The 17,145-nt window shown below is 43.3% G+C and overlaps 1 protein-coding gene across 2 annotated transcripts in view; it reads left to right on the top strand.

Moving 5' to 3' along the window:
- Positions 1-13,622, top strand: part of USP10 (ubiquitin specific peptidase 10) — a 55,854-nt gene extending 42,232 nt beyond the window's left edge. The window contains exons 8-15 of one of the 2 annotated variants that reach the window (XM_014536686.1): positions 189-244; positions 477-580; positions 1,437-1,536; positions 2,204-2,381; positions 5,252-5,417; positions 8,714-8,858; positions 10,572-10,637; positions 12,592-13,622. In XM_014536686.1, the coding sequence (XP_014392172.1) occupies positions 189-244; positions 477-580; positions 1,437-1,536; positions 2,204-2,381; positions 5,252-5,417; positions 8,714-8,858; positions 10,572-10,637; positions 12,592-12,779 (1,003 nt within the window). In that variant the 3' untranslated portion in view covers positions 12,780-13,622. The remainder of the gene's footprint in view (positions 1-188; positions 245-476; positions 581-1,436; positions 1,537-2,203; positions 2,382-5,251; positions 5,418-8,713; positions 8,859-10,571; positions 10,638-12,591) is intronic. The other variant, XM_014536688.1, reaches the window with a different exon arrangement.
- Positions 13,623-17,145: the final 3,523 nt, after the last annotated feature.

Here is a 17,145-nt window from a genome sequence, read left to right as displayed (position 1 = left end):
TTATCACTTAAAATATACCAAAAACTTATATAGAAAAGATTTAAGAACTCACTAGCTGTTATAGCATTGGTTGCCTAAAATTTGCTATCTTCATACTAATTAATATTCTACTTAGCCATCAAGGCTTTTTAATAAGAGCATTTCTTATAAAATAATGTACTTCTAACATTTTCCCCCCTCATGTTTAGTGTTCGGCTAATGAATGAGTTTACTAATATGCCAGTACCTCCAAAACCCAGACAAGGTGAGTAAAATGAGCTCTTCTGATGTATTACATATTGGGAGCTTGAAGTCAGATGACTGAATTGGATAAATTCAGTCTTATTGGGAAGAAAAAATTTTTAAAAATAGATGTTACTATACCTACGCTATTTTCAGCATTGGGTGGGTGTGGGAGGGAGTTTTGATGATTTTGCTTTTTGTCATTTTTAGGCTTCCTTTTTGTTATGAAAATCTATGTTCTGTTTCCATTGCAGCTCTTGGGGATAAAATCGTGAGGGATATCCGCCCTGGAGCTGCCTTTGAACCCACATATATTTATAGACTCCTGACAGTCATCAAGTCGAGCCTGTCTGAAAAGGTTTGGGACTCCTCTAACGTAGCCACTGGAGTGTTGCCTTTTATTCCATTTTGTGCCTTAACTGTTGCTTATTCAGGGCTTGCCCTCTGTGTAAGTGCTGTGATTGGTGGGTGTGTTCAGTAGATTTAGGCTTGTTATGGAGTCAGTTGCTTGGATTAATTTAAAGAGGTTGGTGATAATCATAATCAGAACCAACTCACGTATCATTTACTGTGCACCAAGTACTGTTGTAAGTTCTTCCGTATATTAACTTACTTAACCCTGTGAGGAAAGTAAGATTATTCTCTCCTTGTTATGCTTGAGAAGAGTGAAGTCATTGCTTAAGGTCACACAACTTATACATGGCAGAGCACGGCTTTAGCTTCAGCTCCTTAATCCCTGCCCTGCACTGCCATTCAGGTCCAAAGGAGGCATTTGAGGCTGCTAATTTCATGACTCCCAGTGTAAATGAGAATCCTAGGCTTGTGTAGGGAGATGGCCTTGGACAACTAGTTCTTGTTCTTCTATTTCATTTAACAAAACACCAACGTTTAAATAACTTTTCTTATAAAGGCGATTGCATATTTATTGAGAAAATTTCATAAATACAGAAAAGCATAATAAAAAAAACCCATTAGTTCCATCACTTAGGATAACTGTTTAATCTGTCTCTCCTTTCCTCCGTCTTCCCCTCCCCCATCTCAGCTGTCCAAAGAAAAACTCACATGTTTCGGGGGGAAATACTTTACATGAGAATATGTTGAAAATTTAAGAGGAAGCATAGTTTGAATATGCAGGTAATTACATTCCCTGCAGGTCTTAGATAGTGATCATAGTAATCGGTTGGAATTAATGTGGTCACATTTGCCCTTTTCAGGGTCGACAAGAAGATGCCGAGGAATACTTGGGCTTCATTCTAAATGGACTTCATGAGGAAATGTTGAACCTAAAGAAACTTCTCTCACCAAATAATGATAGTAGGTTATGATGTATTCGCTACAAAAATGTGTGAGAACATTTTCTTAAGAATTATTTATTTTATTTTATTTTTAATTCTCACCCAAGGATAGTTTTTTCCGTTGATTTTTAGAGAGAGAGAGTGGGAGGAAAGAGTGGGGGGAGAGACAGAAAGATACATGGATTAGTTGCTTCCTGTATGCACTCCAACCGGGGCTGGGGATTGAACCTGCATCCCAGGTATATGCCCATGTTTGGGAATCGAACTGTGACCACCTGGTGCATAGGTCCACCCTCAACCACTCAGCACACTGCCTGGGCTGTTGTGTTTGTTCTTGGTGTAGAGCAGCGGTTCTCAACCTGGGGGCCGCGAACAATGAAAATACATCCTGCATATCAGATATTTACATTACGATTCACAACAGTAGCAAAATTACAGTTATGAAGTAGCAACGAAAATAATTTTGTGGTTGGGGGTCACCACAACATGAGGAACTGTATTATAGGGTCGCGGCATTAGGAAGGTTGAGAACCACTGGGTAGAGTCTTGATGTAGAACACACCCTGATTTTGTTCTTAAGACTACAAATGACAAATCTGTGTAGGTGATGTCTGTAGAACTTTTTTTATTTTAATGTTTTTGCTGTTCTTGTGAAGAGTATCCTAAGCAGACTGTCTGTTTTCCAGAATTTCCTATGTCCAATGGACCCAAAAGCTACTCAGTTAATGAGGAAGAGCAGGAAGAACCAGGTGAAGGAAGTGAGGACGAATGGGAGCAAGTGGGCCCCAGAAATAAGACTTCAGTCACTCGCCAGGCGGACTTCGTTCAGACCCCAATCACTGGCATTTTTGGGGGACACATCAGGTTCATGTTTTTCTGGAATATTTTAGTATTTGCCTTTTTCAAGGTTCAGAGATTTTGCTAAAATGGGGAGGTGTAAGACTTGTCCTAAGACATTTTGACTTGCTGGTTTCCCTCTACACTTCTGTGTACTCTCCTCTTGGACTTCTAATACTTCTCTTGCCAGGCACCACTGCTTTCACCCTACCCATTGTGGCCTTTTGGCAGAGGGTGCTGTGCCCCATGGAAATTTTTTTCTCCCCTCCATCAACATTTACATTCCCTCAGCCCAGCTGTTCACAGCTAGGTTGGAAGGGAAGAGAAGAAATTATGTATCTGATTGGAGGAATTGTAGGCACTGGACCAAGTGAGTTAAAAGTTAAGGGAATAGGAGAGCTACTTCTACATAAAGGAGGACATGTGACCTCGCCTGGAATACCTGGCACCTCCTGTGCCCCAGTTCCCTAAACCAGCTGCTTTACATGCATTCACCAAATCCCCCTAAAGGCTTTTATTTACATACATCAGCCACTCAGTACTGATGTGATATTGAATTCAATATGACTCGTACGCACAGGGAGATTTACTCATCCGGTCTGAAAAGACCTCATTATAGCACATTTCCTCCCCGAAGGCCTCACAGCGGAGCCTACCAGGGTGGTGTTTTAGTGAGACTCCTAGCCTTTCGTTGTCCCAAATGCTGTATATCCACAAGAAATAGCACCCTTTCCAGGCATCAAAGGTTAGTTCAATCTCTCCCTGCTCTAGAACAACTTAGATTGAATACCTTTCAACAGGCTAATGAAAACCTCAGAAAAGGTGCACTGACTCCTCACAAGCTAGTCAGTGATGCTGGAGGACTGGATTTAGTAGCCAGTCGTGCCATGTGGCCTTGAACAAGTCACTGCTGTGCCCTTTGCCGCGAATTCCTTCCAGGGCCCCTTTCTGTTCTGGAGTCTCTCCTGTGTCAGCCCGTGGTTAGGTACGCTCTGGGGAATGCCCAACCTCTGATCGCTGCCGCTGTAACTTGTTTTTGCCAGATACGGCTCCTTGGGTTGGGCCTTGTTGGGAGAAGAGAGCAGGGGTCCAGGTCTGTGAACAGCAGTGAGAAGAGGCCGAGTGTGACCTGGGCTCTCCATTAGACCAGCAGCCTGATGTTAGCATTCTTGGGGCACTCACTTAGGGATGGGAGAGAGGGTGATGTGTGGACAGAGCATCATATTTTTGCCCAGGTGTAGTATCAGAATTACAGTGCCACCGATGGCCAAAATACCCAAGTTCCCAAATTTGTCGGAGAATGAATCATGGGAAAAGCCAGAATCCACTTTGCGACATGTCTGGCTTAGCCTGAATGGCTCTGCCATGGTCACTCGCCTCAGCCTCTGGGTTCTTTGTGTAGAAATTGGTTATTGATATGTCTTTTTGAAAAATGGCAAAGGAAAGAAAAGGAATTGCTGCTTATAATTTAGGAACTTTTTTTTAGGATGCATAGCAACCATCGTTAAGTATGATTCTCTATTCAAACAAGTTGAAAGGTTTTCTTCTAAAATTCACCCTGTTCTGGTGGCTTTTCAGTTTCCACAGAAAGAATCTTTTTTTGTTTGTTTGTTTTTTAAATCTTTATTGTTGAAAGTTTTCCATACATCCCCTCAGAAAGAATCTTTCTCCACCCTTTCCCCCCGGGATGCTTTTGATAAACTCTAGGCCCTTTGAACCAAGAGACCACTTCTTGATTTCTTCCCTAACTTTAATTAGTGGTTTTCCCACTACTCCTCTTCGGAACCAAGGGAGGGGAGGAGTGTGGACATGCTTCCTCAGACTGTGTTGGGAAAGCAGCGTATGAAAATCAAACCCTAAGCAGAAAAGCTTTCAGCTCACTCTTCATGCATCTGCTCTAAGAAGTCTGAATATCTAGCCACACCCATTTTATTCCGTCTATAAACTAGGTCACTCAGGCTGCAGAAATAGAATCCCTTGTTGAACTCTTGGAATGTTTCCTTGCTGAGGCTAAGTGACAGATGGGCCCAACACACCATTTTTACTCAGAAAAACTTAGAAAAAGAAAAATGAAATGAAAAACCAGCTAAGAAAACAAGGTTGAATTGGCAGCCTTCTTCTTGAGGGAGGTAGCCCTGTTTCCTGGAATGTTAACTTGTTTTTTATTATACGCACCCTGCTCCTCTTCTTTGTAAGTCATTTTTATAGGGGAAAATGCCATTAAAAATATTCTGTTTACCTTGAGGTTTCCTCTCTTTTATTAGAGCAGGCTGTGATACTTTGAGAAAATAAAATGTGTCAGCATTTTGAGGCCGTGCTAGATAGTCACATTTATTAACTGGTGTATTATATAAAATGTGGAGAGGAGGTGAAGGAGTTTGAAGGTGAAATATGTTTTCTTCAGAGCCCTTGAATAGGAAATTGTCAACTGCTGGATTTAGTTGCTAGAAATAGTTAGAAGGTGGCAGTCAGCAGAATTATTATTTTTTTGTTGTTAATCCTCACCCGAGGATATTTTTTCATTGATTTTAAGAGAGAGTGTAATGGAGGGGGAGAGAAACATCGATGTGAGAGTGACACATTGATTGGTTGCCTCCCGAATACACCCGACCAGGGCTGGGGATCAAGCGGCACCTAGGAGGTGCCCTTGACCAGAATCGAACCAGGCACCTTTTAGTCCATGGGCTGACGCTCTATTCTCTGAGCCAAACCGACTAGGGCCAGAATTATTTTTAAATTCAGTATATTTTTGGCTTTTCTGTTCTCTCTGGTCTTCTGAAGGTGATACTGAATAATCTTATTTTCAGTGTTTATTCCTCTTCTCCTGTTGGATAATCTTAAGAGAAAGTGGGAAGGAGTGGTCTCTTAAGTTTTTTGTTTTTGTTTTCAATTCTTAGGTCTGTGGTTTACCAGCAGAGTTCAAAAGAATCTGCCACCTTGCAGCCATTTTTCACGTTGCAGTTGGATATCCAGTCTGACAAGATCCGTACCGTCCAGGATGCATTGGAAAGCTTGGTGGCAAGAGAATCTGTCCAAGGTTATACCACAAAAACCAAACAAGAGGTATATTCACAGTTGATCCTGAACCTGTCTACCAAGGCACTTGAGTATGGTGGAAAGAATACAGAATTAGGAATGAGGACAGGTGGATTTGAGTTCAGCCTCTTAAATCAGTTGCTTAACTTTTTTGGACTGAGATTTTTCACATTTTTAGATGAAATGGTTGAAACAGATGATCCTAACAATCTCCTTTAGCTCTGAGTCATGTAGCACAAGGTAACGGTCTTGCAGATTATTTATCCCAAGTTGTGTTTAATTTTCTGGCTATCTAATCATGGTACCACAAAGTCATTGCTACCCCTATCAGAGGCTGATGGCTTGTTTACATTCCTGATATCATAGAGCACAGTTTCATGAGATTAGTCAGGACATAAAAGAGATTCATAGCACATCTGTTTTGAATTTGATTGTAGATCTTCCAGGACATTGAAGTAGAGGAAGTCATTGTTCTAGTGCCTGTTGCCCTTTGATTTGATCTGGAAAAGATAAAAGCCTTTCAGCCTTCAGGAGTGGAGACACAGATTGTGGCTTAGTGTGGTGCACCTGTCAGCGCAATCTGGAGAGATGGGTAGATTCTGCTCTTTGAGAGCTTCCTAGTTCCTGGCTGTCCAGATGTGCCAGTTTATGCCTGTTTCCAGCTCTTCAGTTGAGAATGTCTTCTCCATTATTGTCCTAAATTGTGGCAGTGAATTCATACACATGTGTTGGGAAATGAGTGCAGGCTAGTGGTGGGCAGTGCTTTTTTGAACAGTTTGTAGTATTCCTGTGAAGCTTGATTGAAATAATAGTGTGTAGTGACTGCAAGGTGAAGAATGACGTCCCAGTGTAGAAAACGTGTCAGCTCCTTGCATAGCCAAGGTGGACATACCCTTGCCTTGCGACTCGTGACCTGAGTGAAGAACAGAAGTAGGATGTGTTCCTCTGGGGACTTCAGTGCATCTGGGGTCTCCTGCATTGATTGGTGAAGCCAGCTCTTGGGGGATTTGCAGAAACTATGCCTAATCCTCTACCATATTTTCTGATTCCTTCTCCTGGGCAGTTTTATTTAAAATTAAAAGTGGTGGAAGCCAGTGTCAGAATCTTGGCAGTTGGCTTTGTGAATAAGCTAAGCCGATTCTAGTGGTGGGACTTAGTGGAAGAGAAAGCTAGGGGGTACTTGTTTCAGGGAGGTTGCTTTGTGTGGCAGGAATGTGAACTTGGTTGTGGGGACTGTCCACAGCTTGTTCTCTGGCAGCTGTGACTCCAGAGGTGGATGCACTGTCCTGGCCACTGGGCCACTCTTCCTGTGCTCTTCTTTGAGCCAGCTGTGCAGGTCTGCCTACTCGTCCTGCTGCGGAGGCTGTCCCTGGGCTATCGGGAAAGCCCTTTGTGATGTATCTATTGTTCCCTCTGTTGCTTCTGCTGCAATTAAACTTGGAGTTTGGGGAGGAGGTGGAATGGGAGGTATGGATTGAGATAGAGGTGGTTATTGGCCTATTGTCAGAGAGCGTTAAGGAAAGATGATTTGTTCTGGGTAGCAGGCTGAGAGGAAGGATTCAAGAAAGAAGTGATGTTTTGGCAGAGCCTTGAAGGTTAAAAAGAACAATTCTAGCTGTTCTAGCTCCATGGTCATGATGGTGTGTGGTTATCAGATAAGAGAACACTCAGAAAAGCAGATATTTGAGGAAGGAACATTTTGGACAACTTGTGATATCTGTAAAAAGCAAATAACACAATTTCTGGAATGTGGTTTTTTAAACTTTTTAAAATATCAAGTTGGTTTTTAAAAAAATAATGTTTTTATTGATTTGAGAGAGAGAGAGAGAGAGGAAGGGAAAGGGAGAGGAAGAGAAACATCGATGACATCAGTCGGCTGCCTCCTGTATGCTGCCACTGGGGATTAAACGCGCAACCTGGGCATGTGCCCTGACCATGAATTGAACTGGTGACTTTTTGGTCCATGGGATGACACTCAACCAACTCAGCCACTCTGGCGAAGCCCAAGTTTAATTTTATTATACTTTTAGATCAAATGTCTGTGTGTGGGGCGGTGTGAGGGAAGGGGGGACGGAGACACAGGATGATGGTCCATGGGAAAATGTGATTAGGGTCTGCTTTTGTTGAGTGACAAGAAAGTGTGCCTCCATTTGTCTGGAAACCCAAAAACACATTTAAGAATTTCAGATTAACCACCTAGTGAACCGCTTGAGGTTTAACCAGTTAACTGCCATGTGTCCAAAATGGAAACCATCCCAACACGCCACGATTTAAAAATTTTTTTTTTTAAATATATTTTTATTGATTTCAGAGAGGAAGGGAGAGGGAGATAGAAACATCAGTGATGGGAGAGAATCACCGATTGGCTGCCTCCTGCACGCCCCCTACTGGGGATCGAGCCCCACAACTTGGGCATGTGCCCTTGATCGGAATCGAACCTGGGACCCTTCAGTCCACAGGCCGACGCTCTACCCACTGCGCAAAACCAGCTAGGGCATGAATTTAATTGCATCTATAGACGCTTATGGTGCACAAAAGGTTAAGGTAAAAATGACAGGTCACCACACTGAGAAGCATCCCAGAGACACTTCAATCCAGCTCTCCCAGTTCTCAGGTGAGGAATCCAGAGCCATCATTCCTAGTTTCAACTGTTGAGCTGTGGTCACGCTTTTCATTCAGTCACAGATTTTCATTCAGTCACAGATTCTGTTAGATACAGAGACACTAGTGGGCATGTTATCTGTTCTTAAAGAGTTTATAAGTATAGAGAACAATAAAGGAATGAAGTATTGTTTGTGAAGGTGCATTTTAATAAGCATTCATTAGACCTGTGAAAGTATATATTAAGTTGCATTTAATAAAAAGCATTTATTAGAAGCTATGAAAGGGTTAGAATAAGTAGTTTTAGGGTTAAAGCATCCAATTCAAGAAACACATCAGCCTCAGTTTTATCAACACTATGAGAGTTATTAAAAAACAAGCTAATAAATATATAATTCAAGGTACCACTAAGTTAGCTTTTTTTATGGTGATGCCAATTTGTCATTAGTGCCACAGAGCAAAGATTGTTAATGTGAGTTCACAGATGGGCTCAGGCACCCAAGGGATCCTCTGCAGTGGTGTTTACAAAGATACATGCATTTTTCTAAGAAGGACACCAGTAGCTTTCTAAGGTTTTGAAAAGATCTCACAACCCCGGAAATGTCCAGAAGCTTTGCCATGTACTGTAAGGAGTTGGCCCTCAGAGGTCTTTGAGTGGAAGGGGCGTGGCTTCTGCTGCCTGGAGTCAGATGGCCACTGGACCTGTGTGCTTTGTGTCCCAGGTCGAGATTAGCCGGAGGGTGACCCTGGAAAAGCTTCCTCCTGTCCTCGTGCTGCACCTGAAACGATTTGTTTACGAGAAGACTGGCGGATGTCAGAAGCTCATAAAAAATATTGAATATCCTGTGGACTTGGAAATTAGTAAAGGTGAGAAATATGTAAGGCAACAGTGTTTATGGTGACAGTACTCCTGGACACCAGTGGGCATTTGACACATGAGCATTTCTGAAAAAGGTCAAGATGAAGGAATTTCTTGACTTTTAATAGACCTTTTTCCAAATTCTCATTAAAATGGCTTTTTAAAAATAAAGGCAAAAATAAAATATAATCTTACTAGATTAGAAAAAATAGGTTTTATCCATCAAAATGAGTATCAATTTATAGATTAATGGTACAAAACAATTTTTCTTATACTACATATTAACAACTGTGTGCATCAGCCTGGTTAAAAGGGCTTTTTTTAGTGAGTTAGGAATGTTCCCTATTCTGGGGGTTTCTCTGACCCGGTTGCAGTAACATACCTTTTAGGTTTGTGTGTTGCCACGAGTCTCCATCAGGTAACCTGGGCTTAGCAGCAGCGGCACATTCTGGCAAAAGCACCAAGTTCAGGTTGTCTTGCTACAAGTACAGTTTGAAGCAGCTTTCCTTTAAAGCTTCAGAATTGGTGAAAAATGTTTTCTGATAATGAAGCTTGATCAGGAGCAACACAAGTTAGAGGTGATTCTCAAAATAATCAGAGTGTCTGAAAAACAGGAAAGAGGATGGCATCTCTGGGTCGGGTAGAGCCCCGGGTCCCTGTCACCTTCCCTCCCTCTCCTCCCTCCCCACAGCACAGCACCCACTTGCCCTGTATTTTGGGCCAGATGACTCAGGAACTGGTGGGTGGCAGCCTTATGCTTATGATCGGCTTCTACTACCCCAGGGATGTTCCGTTTCTTCCTGTGGCTGAAAATTTGGACTCCTGTGCCAGTTTATGGCCCTCCCCTCCTCTCATAGTGAGCTGCTTCATTCCTAGGCAGCATGTTTTTCTGATCCCATCTGAGGACCAGAACAGGGAAGAAACTCCAGCTGAGAATCACATACTGGGTCATCGTCCCAATCTGCATGGCTTTCAGGAAACAGCCAACAGTCCAACAGGCGTCCTCTGACCCACTCTTGCACCTTCCCTCACCCCCAAATTAACCACCTAGATGGACTGACTTGTGTGGTTTCCTACAGATTTTATTTGCATGGCGTTTCTTGTTGCATGTATTTTTATATCAGCTGCCACCTCAGATGCTTTCTAGAAAGAGAAATGACAGAGTTGAGAAATAGAGAAGGAGCCAGTAATCTCCAGGTGAACTCTTCCCAGCATCTGAGTGGCGCTTCTGTAAAGGGGAACTGGGTGCTTTAAGGCAAGAGACCTGGCCTGCACCAGCTGGTAGTTGGAACCTCTGTGGAGAAGCCATATACTGTTGTGTAATTGAAGTTTTGTGGCCTGACTCCCATGTAAAATATTTTGCTGCCTGGGTTTTCCAGGACTGTTTTGGTTTTGTTTTGTTTTGTTTTTGCCTTTAAGTGGGCAACCCATCCCCCCTCACTTTTTAGAACATCTGCTTTTAAGGGGTTCCTAGCATGAGCTTAATAGTTTCAGCATATTGTTCATATTTCTTTGATGGGTTGATTGCTGATTATGTCTTTTACTACACTGCACAGCTAATTTCTTTGTGGGCTACTTTTTATGCAAATAAAGGATGGAGTTTTGTTTCCCTGGTCCACTAGGTAGTTCTGTGAGTGGAGACTTGTTAGTCTTTGCTTCTGTTACTCTGAGACTCTGTAAGTGCTTTTATAGATCGGAGCTATTGATATTTTGTTTTTCAGAGCTGCTTTCTCCAGGAGTTAAAAATAAGAATTTTAAATGCCACAGAACCTATAGACTATTTGCAGGTAAGTAAATTTGTACACTAATTCCCTATTAAAGCAATGATAAAAGGGTTTCTACTCAGGCACAATTTTGCCATAATGCCACTTAACATAAAGAATAGATTTCACTATTGGTATTGCTATGGAATTTTTAAGTCAGGAAATCATTTGAAAATGTGTATTTTACCTGAAATTTGGTGCTTGGAATTTGACAAAATACTCTCTTGGCTCTAAACTGAGCCCAACATAAGACCTTGTTTGACATGATCGTTTCTGTCTCTGAGACAGAGGAGTAGGTTTAGGCTGCCAGCCTGGCACTTTGAGAATGTGACCTTTTCCTGCTGCCGTGTGGTACCTGTGGTACATGGTGCTTGGAGTGGCTGTGACACGGAGTCACCCAGCTGGGTTAGGAGTCCCAAACTCTCCGTATGGCACTGTCAGGTGTGCATGAGAAGGTGGCCTGAGCTCACATGCTTCTCAGTCAGGCACAGGAAACCCCCTCTGGGGTGGGTGAGGCGGGTGCTGGACAGCCCTGTCCCAGAACCAGGAGCCTGGAGCTCCCTGTGGTTCCAGCTTGTCTTCTAGGCCTTTTTTCCCATTCTTTCTCTTCTATAGCCTGAGTCTCTTGTGCCTTGGAAGCTTTATATCTCTTTTGATAGTTATTTGCAACAGTTGTGTTTGCTTTTCTGGCTGTCTTTATTAGCGTTTTCTAGCTTCTTTGTCATCCTTCCTTTTGTATTGCCTTCGGTGAGGTGGGTGCTGTGAGTCATCATGGAAGATATTTCATAGAAACTTAGGATTCTCATTTTTTCATGTAATATAGCATATTCCTATATCACAATCAGTTCCAGGAAAATTCCGCTCATCCTATATAATAAAAGGCTAATATGCAAATTGACCGAACGGTGGAACAACCAGTCGCTATGATGTGCACTGACCACCAGGGGCCAGATGCTCAACGCAGGAGCTGCCCCTTGGTAAGTGCGCTCCCATAGGAGGAGCACTGCTCAGCCAGAAGCTGGGCTCACGGCTGTGGGTGGTGGCAGGAGCCTCTGCCGCCTCCACAGTAGTCAGACATCCCCTGAAGGCTCCCAGACTGTGAGAGGAGCAGGCCAGGCTGAGGACTCCCCCCTCCCCCAGTTCACGAATTTCGTGCACCAGGCCTCTAGTTGTAATATAATTCACTAATTCCTTCTAGTGGGTATTTAGGTTTTTCCATTTTTTTCATTGTTATAAAATCTGTGTCTAAGATTCAGATACTCTCTTTTAGAACAGCCTCGAAGTGGTCTTGGCTAGATCAAGGGCATGAACTTTTTGTAGGTCTCTGGGTGTGTTTTCAGATGTTGATTACTTTATACTGTGGCTCTCTGGGGGTGTCTTTCATGTTCTAATTTCCAGCATTCTCTCTAAAGTATTAAATATTCAGCTGGCCGATGCCCTAACCGGTTTGGCTCAGTGGATAGAGTGTCGACCTGCGGACTCAAGGGTCCCAGGTTCGATTCCGGTCAAGGGCATGTACCTTGGTTGCGGGCACATCCTCAGTGGGGAGTGTGCAAGAGGCAGCTGATCGATGTTTCTCTCTCATTGATGTTTCTAACTTTCTATCCCTCTCCCTTCCTCTCTGTAAAAAATCAATAAAATATATTTAAAAATAAATATTCAGCTGGCCAATAACCTTGCCTAAAGGGCTGACAAATGGAACAACCCTACTTTATCAGGATTTGTTTTATTGTTTGTGACGTATTGAACATTTAAAAGATGTTAAGATGTACGTGTATATCTTTTTATTGTAAATTGTTTAAGGTCTTTGTGTTTGAATAAACTGCCTTGTGTCATTAAGTTCTCTCTCTCCCACCTATTTTGGTAAGTGTCTCACAAGACAGATTTTTGGAGGTAGTCTGATTTTTGGTGGGTGTGTTTATGCTGTTGATGTGCAGTGCTTGTCTCACTGGGTCCCCCACCGGGCCCTCTCTTCCAGTGGTCTACCATCACGGCAGCAGTGCGACGGGTGGTCACTACACTACGGATGTCTTCCAGATTGGTCTGAATGGCTGGCTGCGCATCGATGACCAGATGGTCAAGGTGATTAACCAATACCAGGTGGTGAAGCCCGCTGCAGACCGCACAGCCTACCTCCTCTATTACCGCCGAGTGGACCTGCTGTAACCGCCTGTGCGCTGTGTGTGCCGACACCTGCTTGTAGAACACCAACTCTCACTGACTTCTTTCCTCTCTTTAGTGGCTCTTTAGAGAGAAACTCTTCCTCCCTTTTGCAAAAATGGGCTAGAATGAAAAGGAGATGCCTTGGGTTTGTGCACAGCATAGTTTATGGTGTCTTCTAACTTCCAAATCAAATCACTTGGTTGAAACAGACTGTCGCTTGATTTAAGAAAATACACAAAAATCCATAATTTTGAAATAATGCTGATTCCTGAGTTGGACGGGAACTTGCATTTGATTTCCAGTCTGATTGCTTAGTAGGATGAATTCTGCACCAGCAACGACACTTGTAAATTTGTGAAAATGAATTTTATCTTTCCTTAAAAAATGAATTTTTTAATCCATCACACTTTCTTCCCCCACCCTTTAGTTTTTGATAAATGATAAAAATGAGCCGGTTATTGGAGAAGAAATAGTTCTTCAAAAGAAATAAACACAAAAAATGAGTTGCTGGTTTCTAATAGGAAAAAAAACCAACACATTTTAATAATTGTGTGACGAGAAACTGCTTACTTACACATTACAGATCAAATATTTGGAGTTAAGGTGTTAGTCACATAGATGGGTGATTGTAACTTTATTGCCATGAAAAGATTTCAAATTGCATTCATGCTTCTGTGTACACATAATGAAATATGGGCAAAATAATGAAGATTGATCTCAAGTCCACTCTGTTTACTTTTGCTGCCTGCTCTTCTCTAATGCCGCGTCTCCAGTTGTACACAGTTTAGTGATGCCTAGGATATCAAGTTGTCGCCCATCAATAAAAATCACTAAGTTGGTCTAACACTGTGCTTGGTGTTTCTTTGACTGAGTGCCTTTTCCAGCGACTGGGATGCAGGCTCTTGGATCAGCTGACGAGTGTGAGAGAGCCGCGCCAAGACTCAGTCTATGCTTGGTTAATGTTTCCCAAGTGAGAACTGGATGGGTAAATGGGATCGAATCTTCCAATAGCAGAAAAGGGGAGGTGAAGTCTCCCTCGGTTGTTTCTGTGCCGTGTCTAACCCCCCCAGTCTGTGCCCCCCCCCAGTCCCCTGCATTATCAGCATCACCAAAGTGGTGGGTTTTGATGGGCCTAGCATCTTTTGTATGCCACTGGGGCATCTTAACACCGGATGCCACCCTCGCATCGTGGAAAGGAAGCCTTCCTAGACCGAAGAGGTAGAGAGGAGGGATGGCCACACTCAGGCCACCCCCGTGGCTCTTGTGCCACTAGTGCCGCGCTTTCGCTCCATGCAGACAAGTCATAGAAATGTCCTTGGATCTCCAGACAAGCAGTTGTACATGGTCTGAGCCTGTTTCCCAAGCTCTTCCTCCTGCCACCTGGTGTTCCCAGTCGTAGCCTGTGCACCTCCCACGTTCAGAGCTTACAGTCCTATCACTGGCCACGCGGCCTACTCACCCTGCTGTGACCCTACTCCGATTCACTCGGCCAACTTACAAGTCCTGTAACAATTAGCCTCATTAAAGTAACATGCAAGTGTTTGGAAGCCCAATTAACTTTGGGGGAAGCAACCCACACCAGCAATAACCCAGCTGAAGATGAAATGAAACCCATTTCTGAAGCACTTCGTTGAGTTCAGGGTTGTCATGCTGTCATCCGGTCTCTCCTGTTGGGAACGCTGATCTGTCCTGAGCAGGCTCTCAGCCTCCACCGATGGTGCTGGCCATCCTCTCCCAGCAGGATAACGTGGCTCCTCAGATGTAAAGTTATGAGACTGACGCCCTCAGGAACGGGGCCGTCTGACCCGGATGCCTGTCACAGGAATAGAACAAGAGGCCAAAGAAGGTTGTTATTGCTACACAACCTGCTTCCAAGTCTCAAAACACATACTGTGTGTTTAGATGAGAAGTTTTCCCTCAAATAGGGCTTTCTACCTAATTTTTAAATTGCTAAGGTGTATATTGTGTCAAGCCCAAGATATGTTGGAAATGACTGAGGTATTGAGAAACTTCCTTTGAAAGGTCTCAAGTCTCTCAAAGGTGGAAGAGATGAACTAAGTCCAGTGGGACATTTGGTGTCGGTCAACATGTGCTGTGCAGTGACACTGATCCACTTTTTTTTTTTTTTTAAACTCCAATTTTATTGTGGACATTTTTAATATCCGCTTTTGGAGTTCCAACTGAATCCACAAACTCATTTCTTTCTTTCTTTTTTTTTAGTATATTTTTATTGATTTTAGAGAGGAAGGGAGAGGGAGAGAGAGATAGAAACATCAATGATAAGAGAGAATCATTGATCGGCTGCCTCCTGCATGTCCCCCATGGTGGAATTGAGCCCACAACCTGGGCATTTGCCTTTGACTGGAATCGAACCTGGGACTTTCCAGTCCGCAGGCCGACGTTCTATCCACTGAGCCAAACCAGCTAGGGCTGATCCACTCTTGAGGTGCTGTCCCCACTGGTATGCCCGGGCTTTTAAATTCAGCCGTGTGGTAGCCTGCAAAGGACTCCACTGTTACCTGCATGTGAGGATGTTGGGTTTGAGAGGTGAAAGCTAGCTTTGTTTGAAAGAGAGCCTGCATACCACCTAACAACTCCCATGTATTTAGACAGATGTAGCCTCCCAGTTTTGCTTAAGCTGGATCAGCACACCCAGCTGCAGACAGAAGCACATAACTCAGGAAGGGACAGAATACATAGCAAGGAGATGCTGGCCTGGGATTAAGAATTATCTGCATCTGGTCCCTGGAGTGAATGATTGGCTCTCAGATAGAGAATCAGATCATGCTAGTAAATCCAGCACTTCCTAGGGTCCCGAGAGAATTGTGGACTTATCCATGTTTCCGGTTCTTAAGACTTTGAACTCAATGTTTAGTATTTTGTGCTGCAATGTGTAGGGTTTTTGCAAGTCTCATAGAGTTTCTCTGACTTTAGGACATTTACATGTAGAACTTTGCCCATTAACCTTGGTGTGTGGATATAAATTTAGTTACTTTCCTTCAATAGCATTTGATACGTCCTTATAGATAGTCCTTAAACTAATGTGAATGCTGAGTTATCGTCAGAAGTATATTATAGAGAGATTTTTCTTTAACATGTCATTTATTACAAGACTTGGAAGTTCTCTTACAGGGAAGAATGTAATGAGGTTTAACTGGTTGGTGTATTGTTTGCCCAATAACTAGGAAAGTGCATGAGCTACTCTGGGTTCCACTCAGAATTAAAAATGGCAGTCATGCCCTGGCCCGTGCGGCTCAGTCAGTGGTTAGAGTGTCAGCCCTCGAACCAAAGGGTCACAGGTTTGATTCCTGGTCAAGGGTATGTACCTGGGATGCAGGCGCAATCCCTGGCACTGGTCAAGGCACATACAGAGACAATCCTTCCATGTCTCTCACATCAATGTTTCTCTCTCCCTCTCCCCCTCCTTCGGTCCCTTCATTCTGTCTAAAAACCAATGGGGGGAAATGGCAGTCATTTCACTGTCCTATTTGAATAACGGTAGTTCAGCTGCCGGAGGGGCTCAGAGCAGCATTGTGCTTTTGTTTTCAGTGTAGTCACCTCATCATGATCTAATGTGTGGGTGACATGAGCAGGAACTTTGTAATCAGCAATTGCACCATTTATGTCTTCTACTTAGTGGAAATTTCCTAGGCTCTCACTGGCTGCTTGTACTTGACCAGGCCGACTGGTTACAAAACAGATTGCCCTGTAAGTCAGTTGCTTTGAATTGACCGATTAAACCAGTGAGTTTGATCTTGTACAGCTCCCAGCTAACTTGCAGGAATCAGTAATCACTGGTTGTGTGGTCTGGCCACCTCCCTCAGGGGAGACGAAGACCCAAGGCTTTTCTAACACTTCTCCCGCTCAACAAAGAAAACGACCTAGTGAGGGCAGTGTGTCCATTACACCAATTTCCTGCGGGGCAGTGGACTTAGAAAACATTAGACAAAATCTGAATGGTTTAAAAATAGTTCCTGCCTGGCAAGGCCACACATTAACAGCCAGCTCCACATGCAACGTTGTGTTTTTCCTTTAAGTTCAATCACCGCAGATGGTCAAGGGGCATGCTTTTTCCTCAGCAAACGCTTCCTCTTGCTTCCTAGGATTTTTTTTTTAAGTGTTGTTACTCATCTTCTGGTCTGACCATTCCCATCTTATTTCTATCTTTTGGAGGAAAATTTATTTGCTTGAAAATGAAATTCACTTCCTAGCCCCTAGCTGCACCTTGTGATAATGTTTGTTCTTTTCAGGAATGAACAAATGAACCAGTGAACAAATGCTTGGTCCCCTTTTCCCGTCTTTCTCTTTCCTTCCCTCCCCATCCCCTTTACATGAAAGGGTATATTGTTTTAGTTAGCAAGTGTGTGTT

This window comes from Myotis brandtii, unplaced genomic scaffold (genome assembly GCF_000412655.1).
Source record: "Myotis brandtii unplaced genomic scaffold, ASM41265v1 scaffold165, whole genome shotgun sequence".
NCBI classification, from domain to species: Eukaryota; Metazoa; Chordata; class Mammalia; order Chiroptera; family Vespertilionidae; genus Myotis; species Myotis brandtii.
The sequence above is the reverse complement of the archived record's forward strand: the minus strand, read 5'-3'. Positions and strand labels throughout refer to the sequence as shown.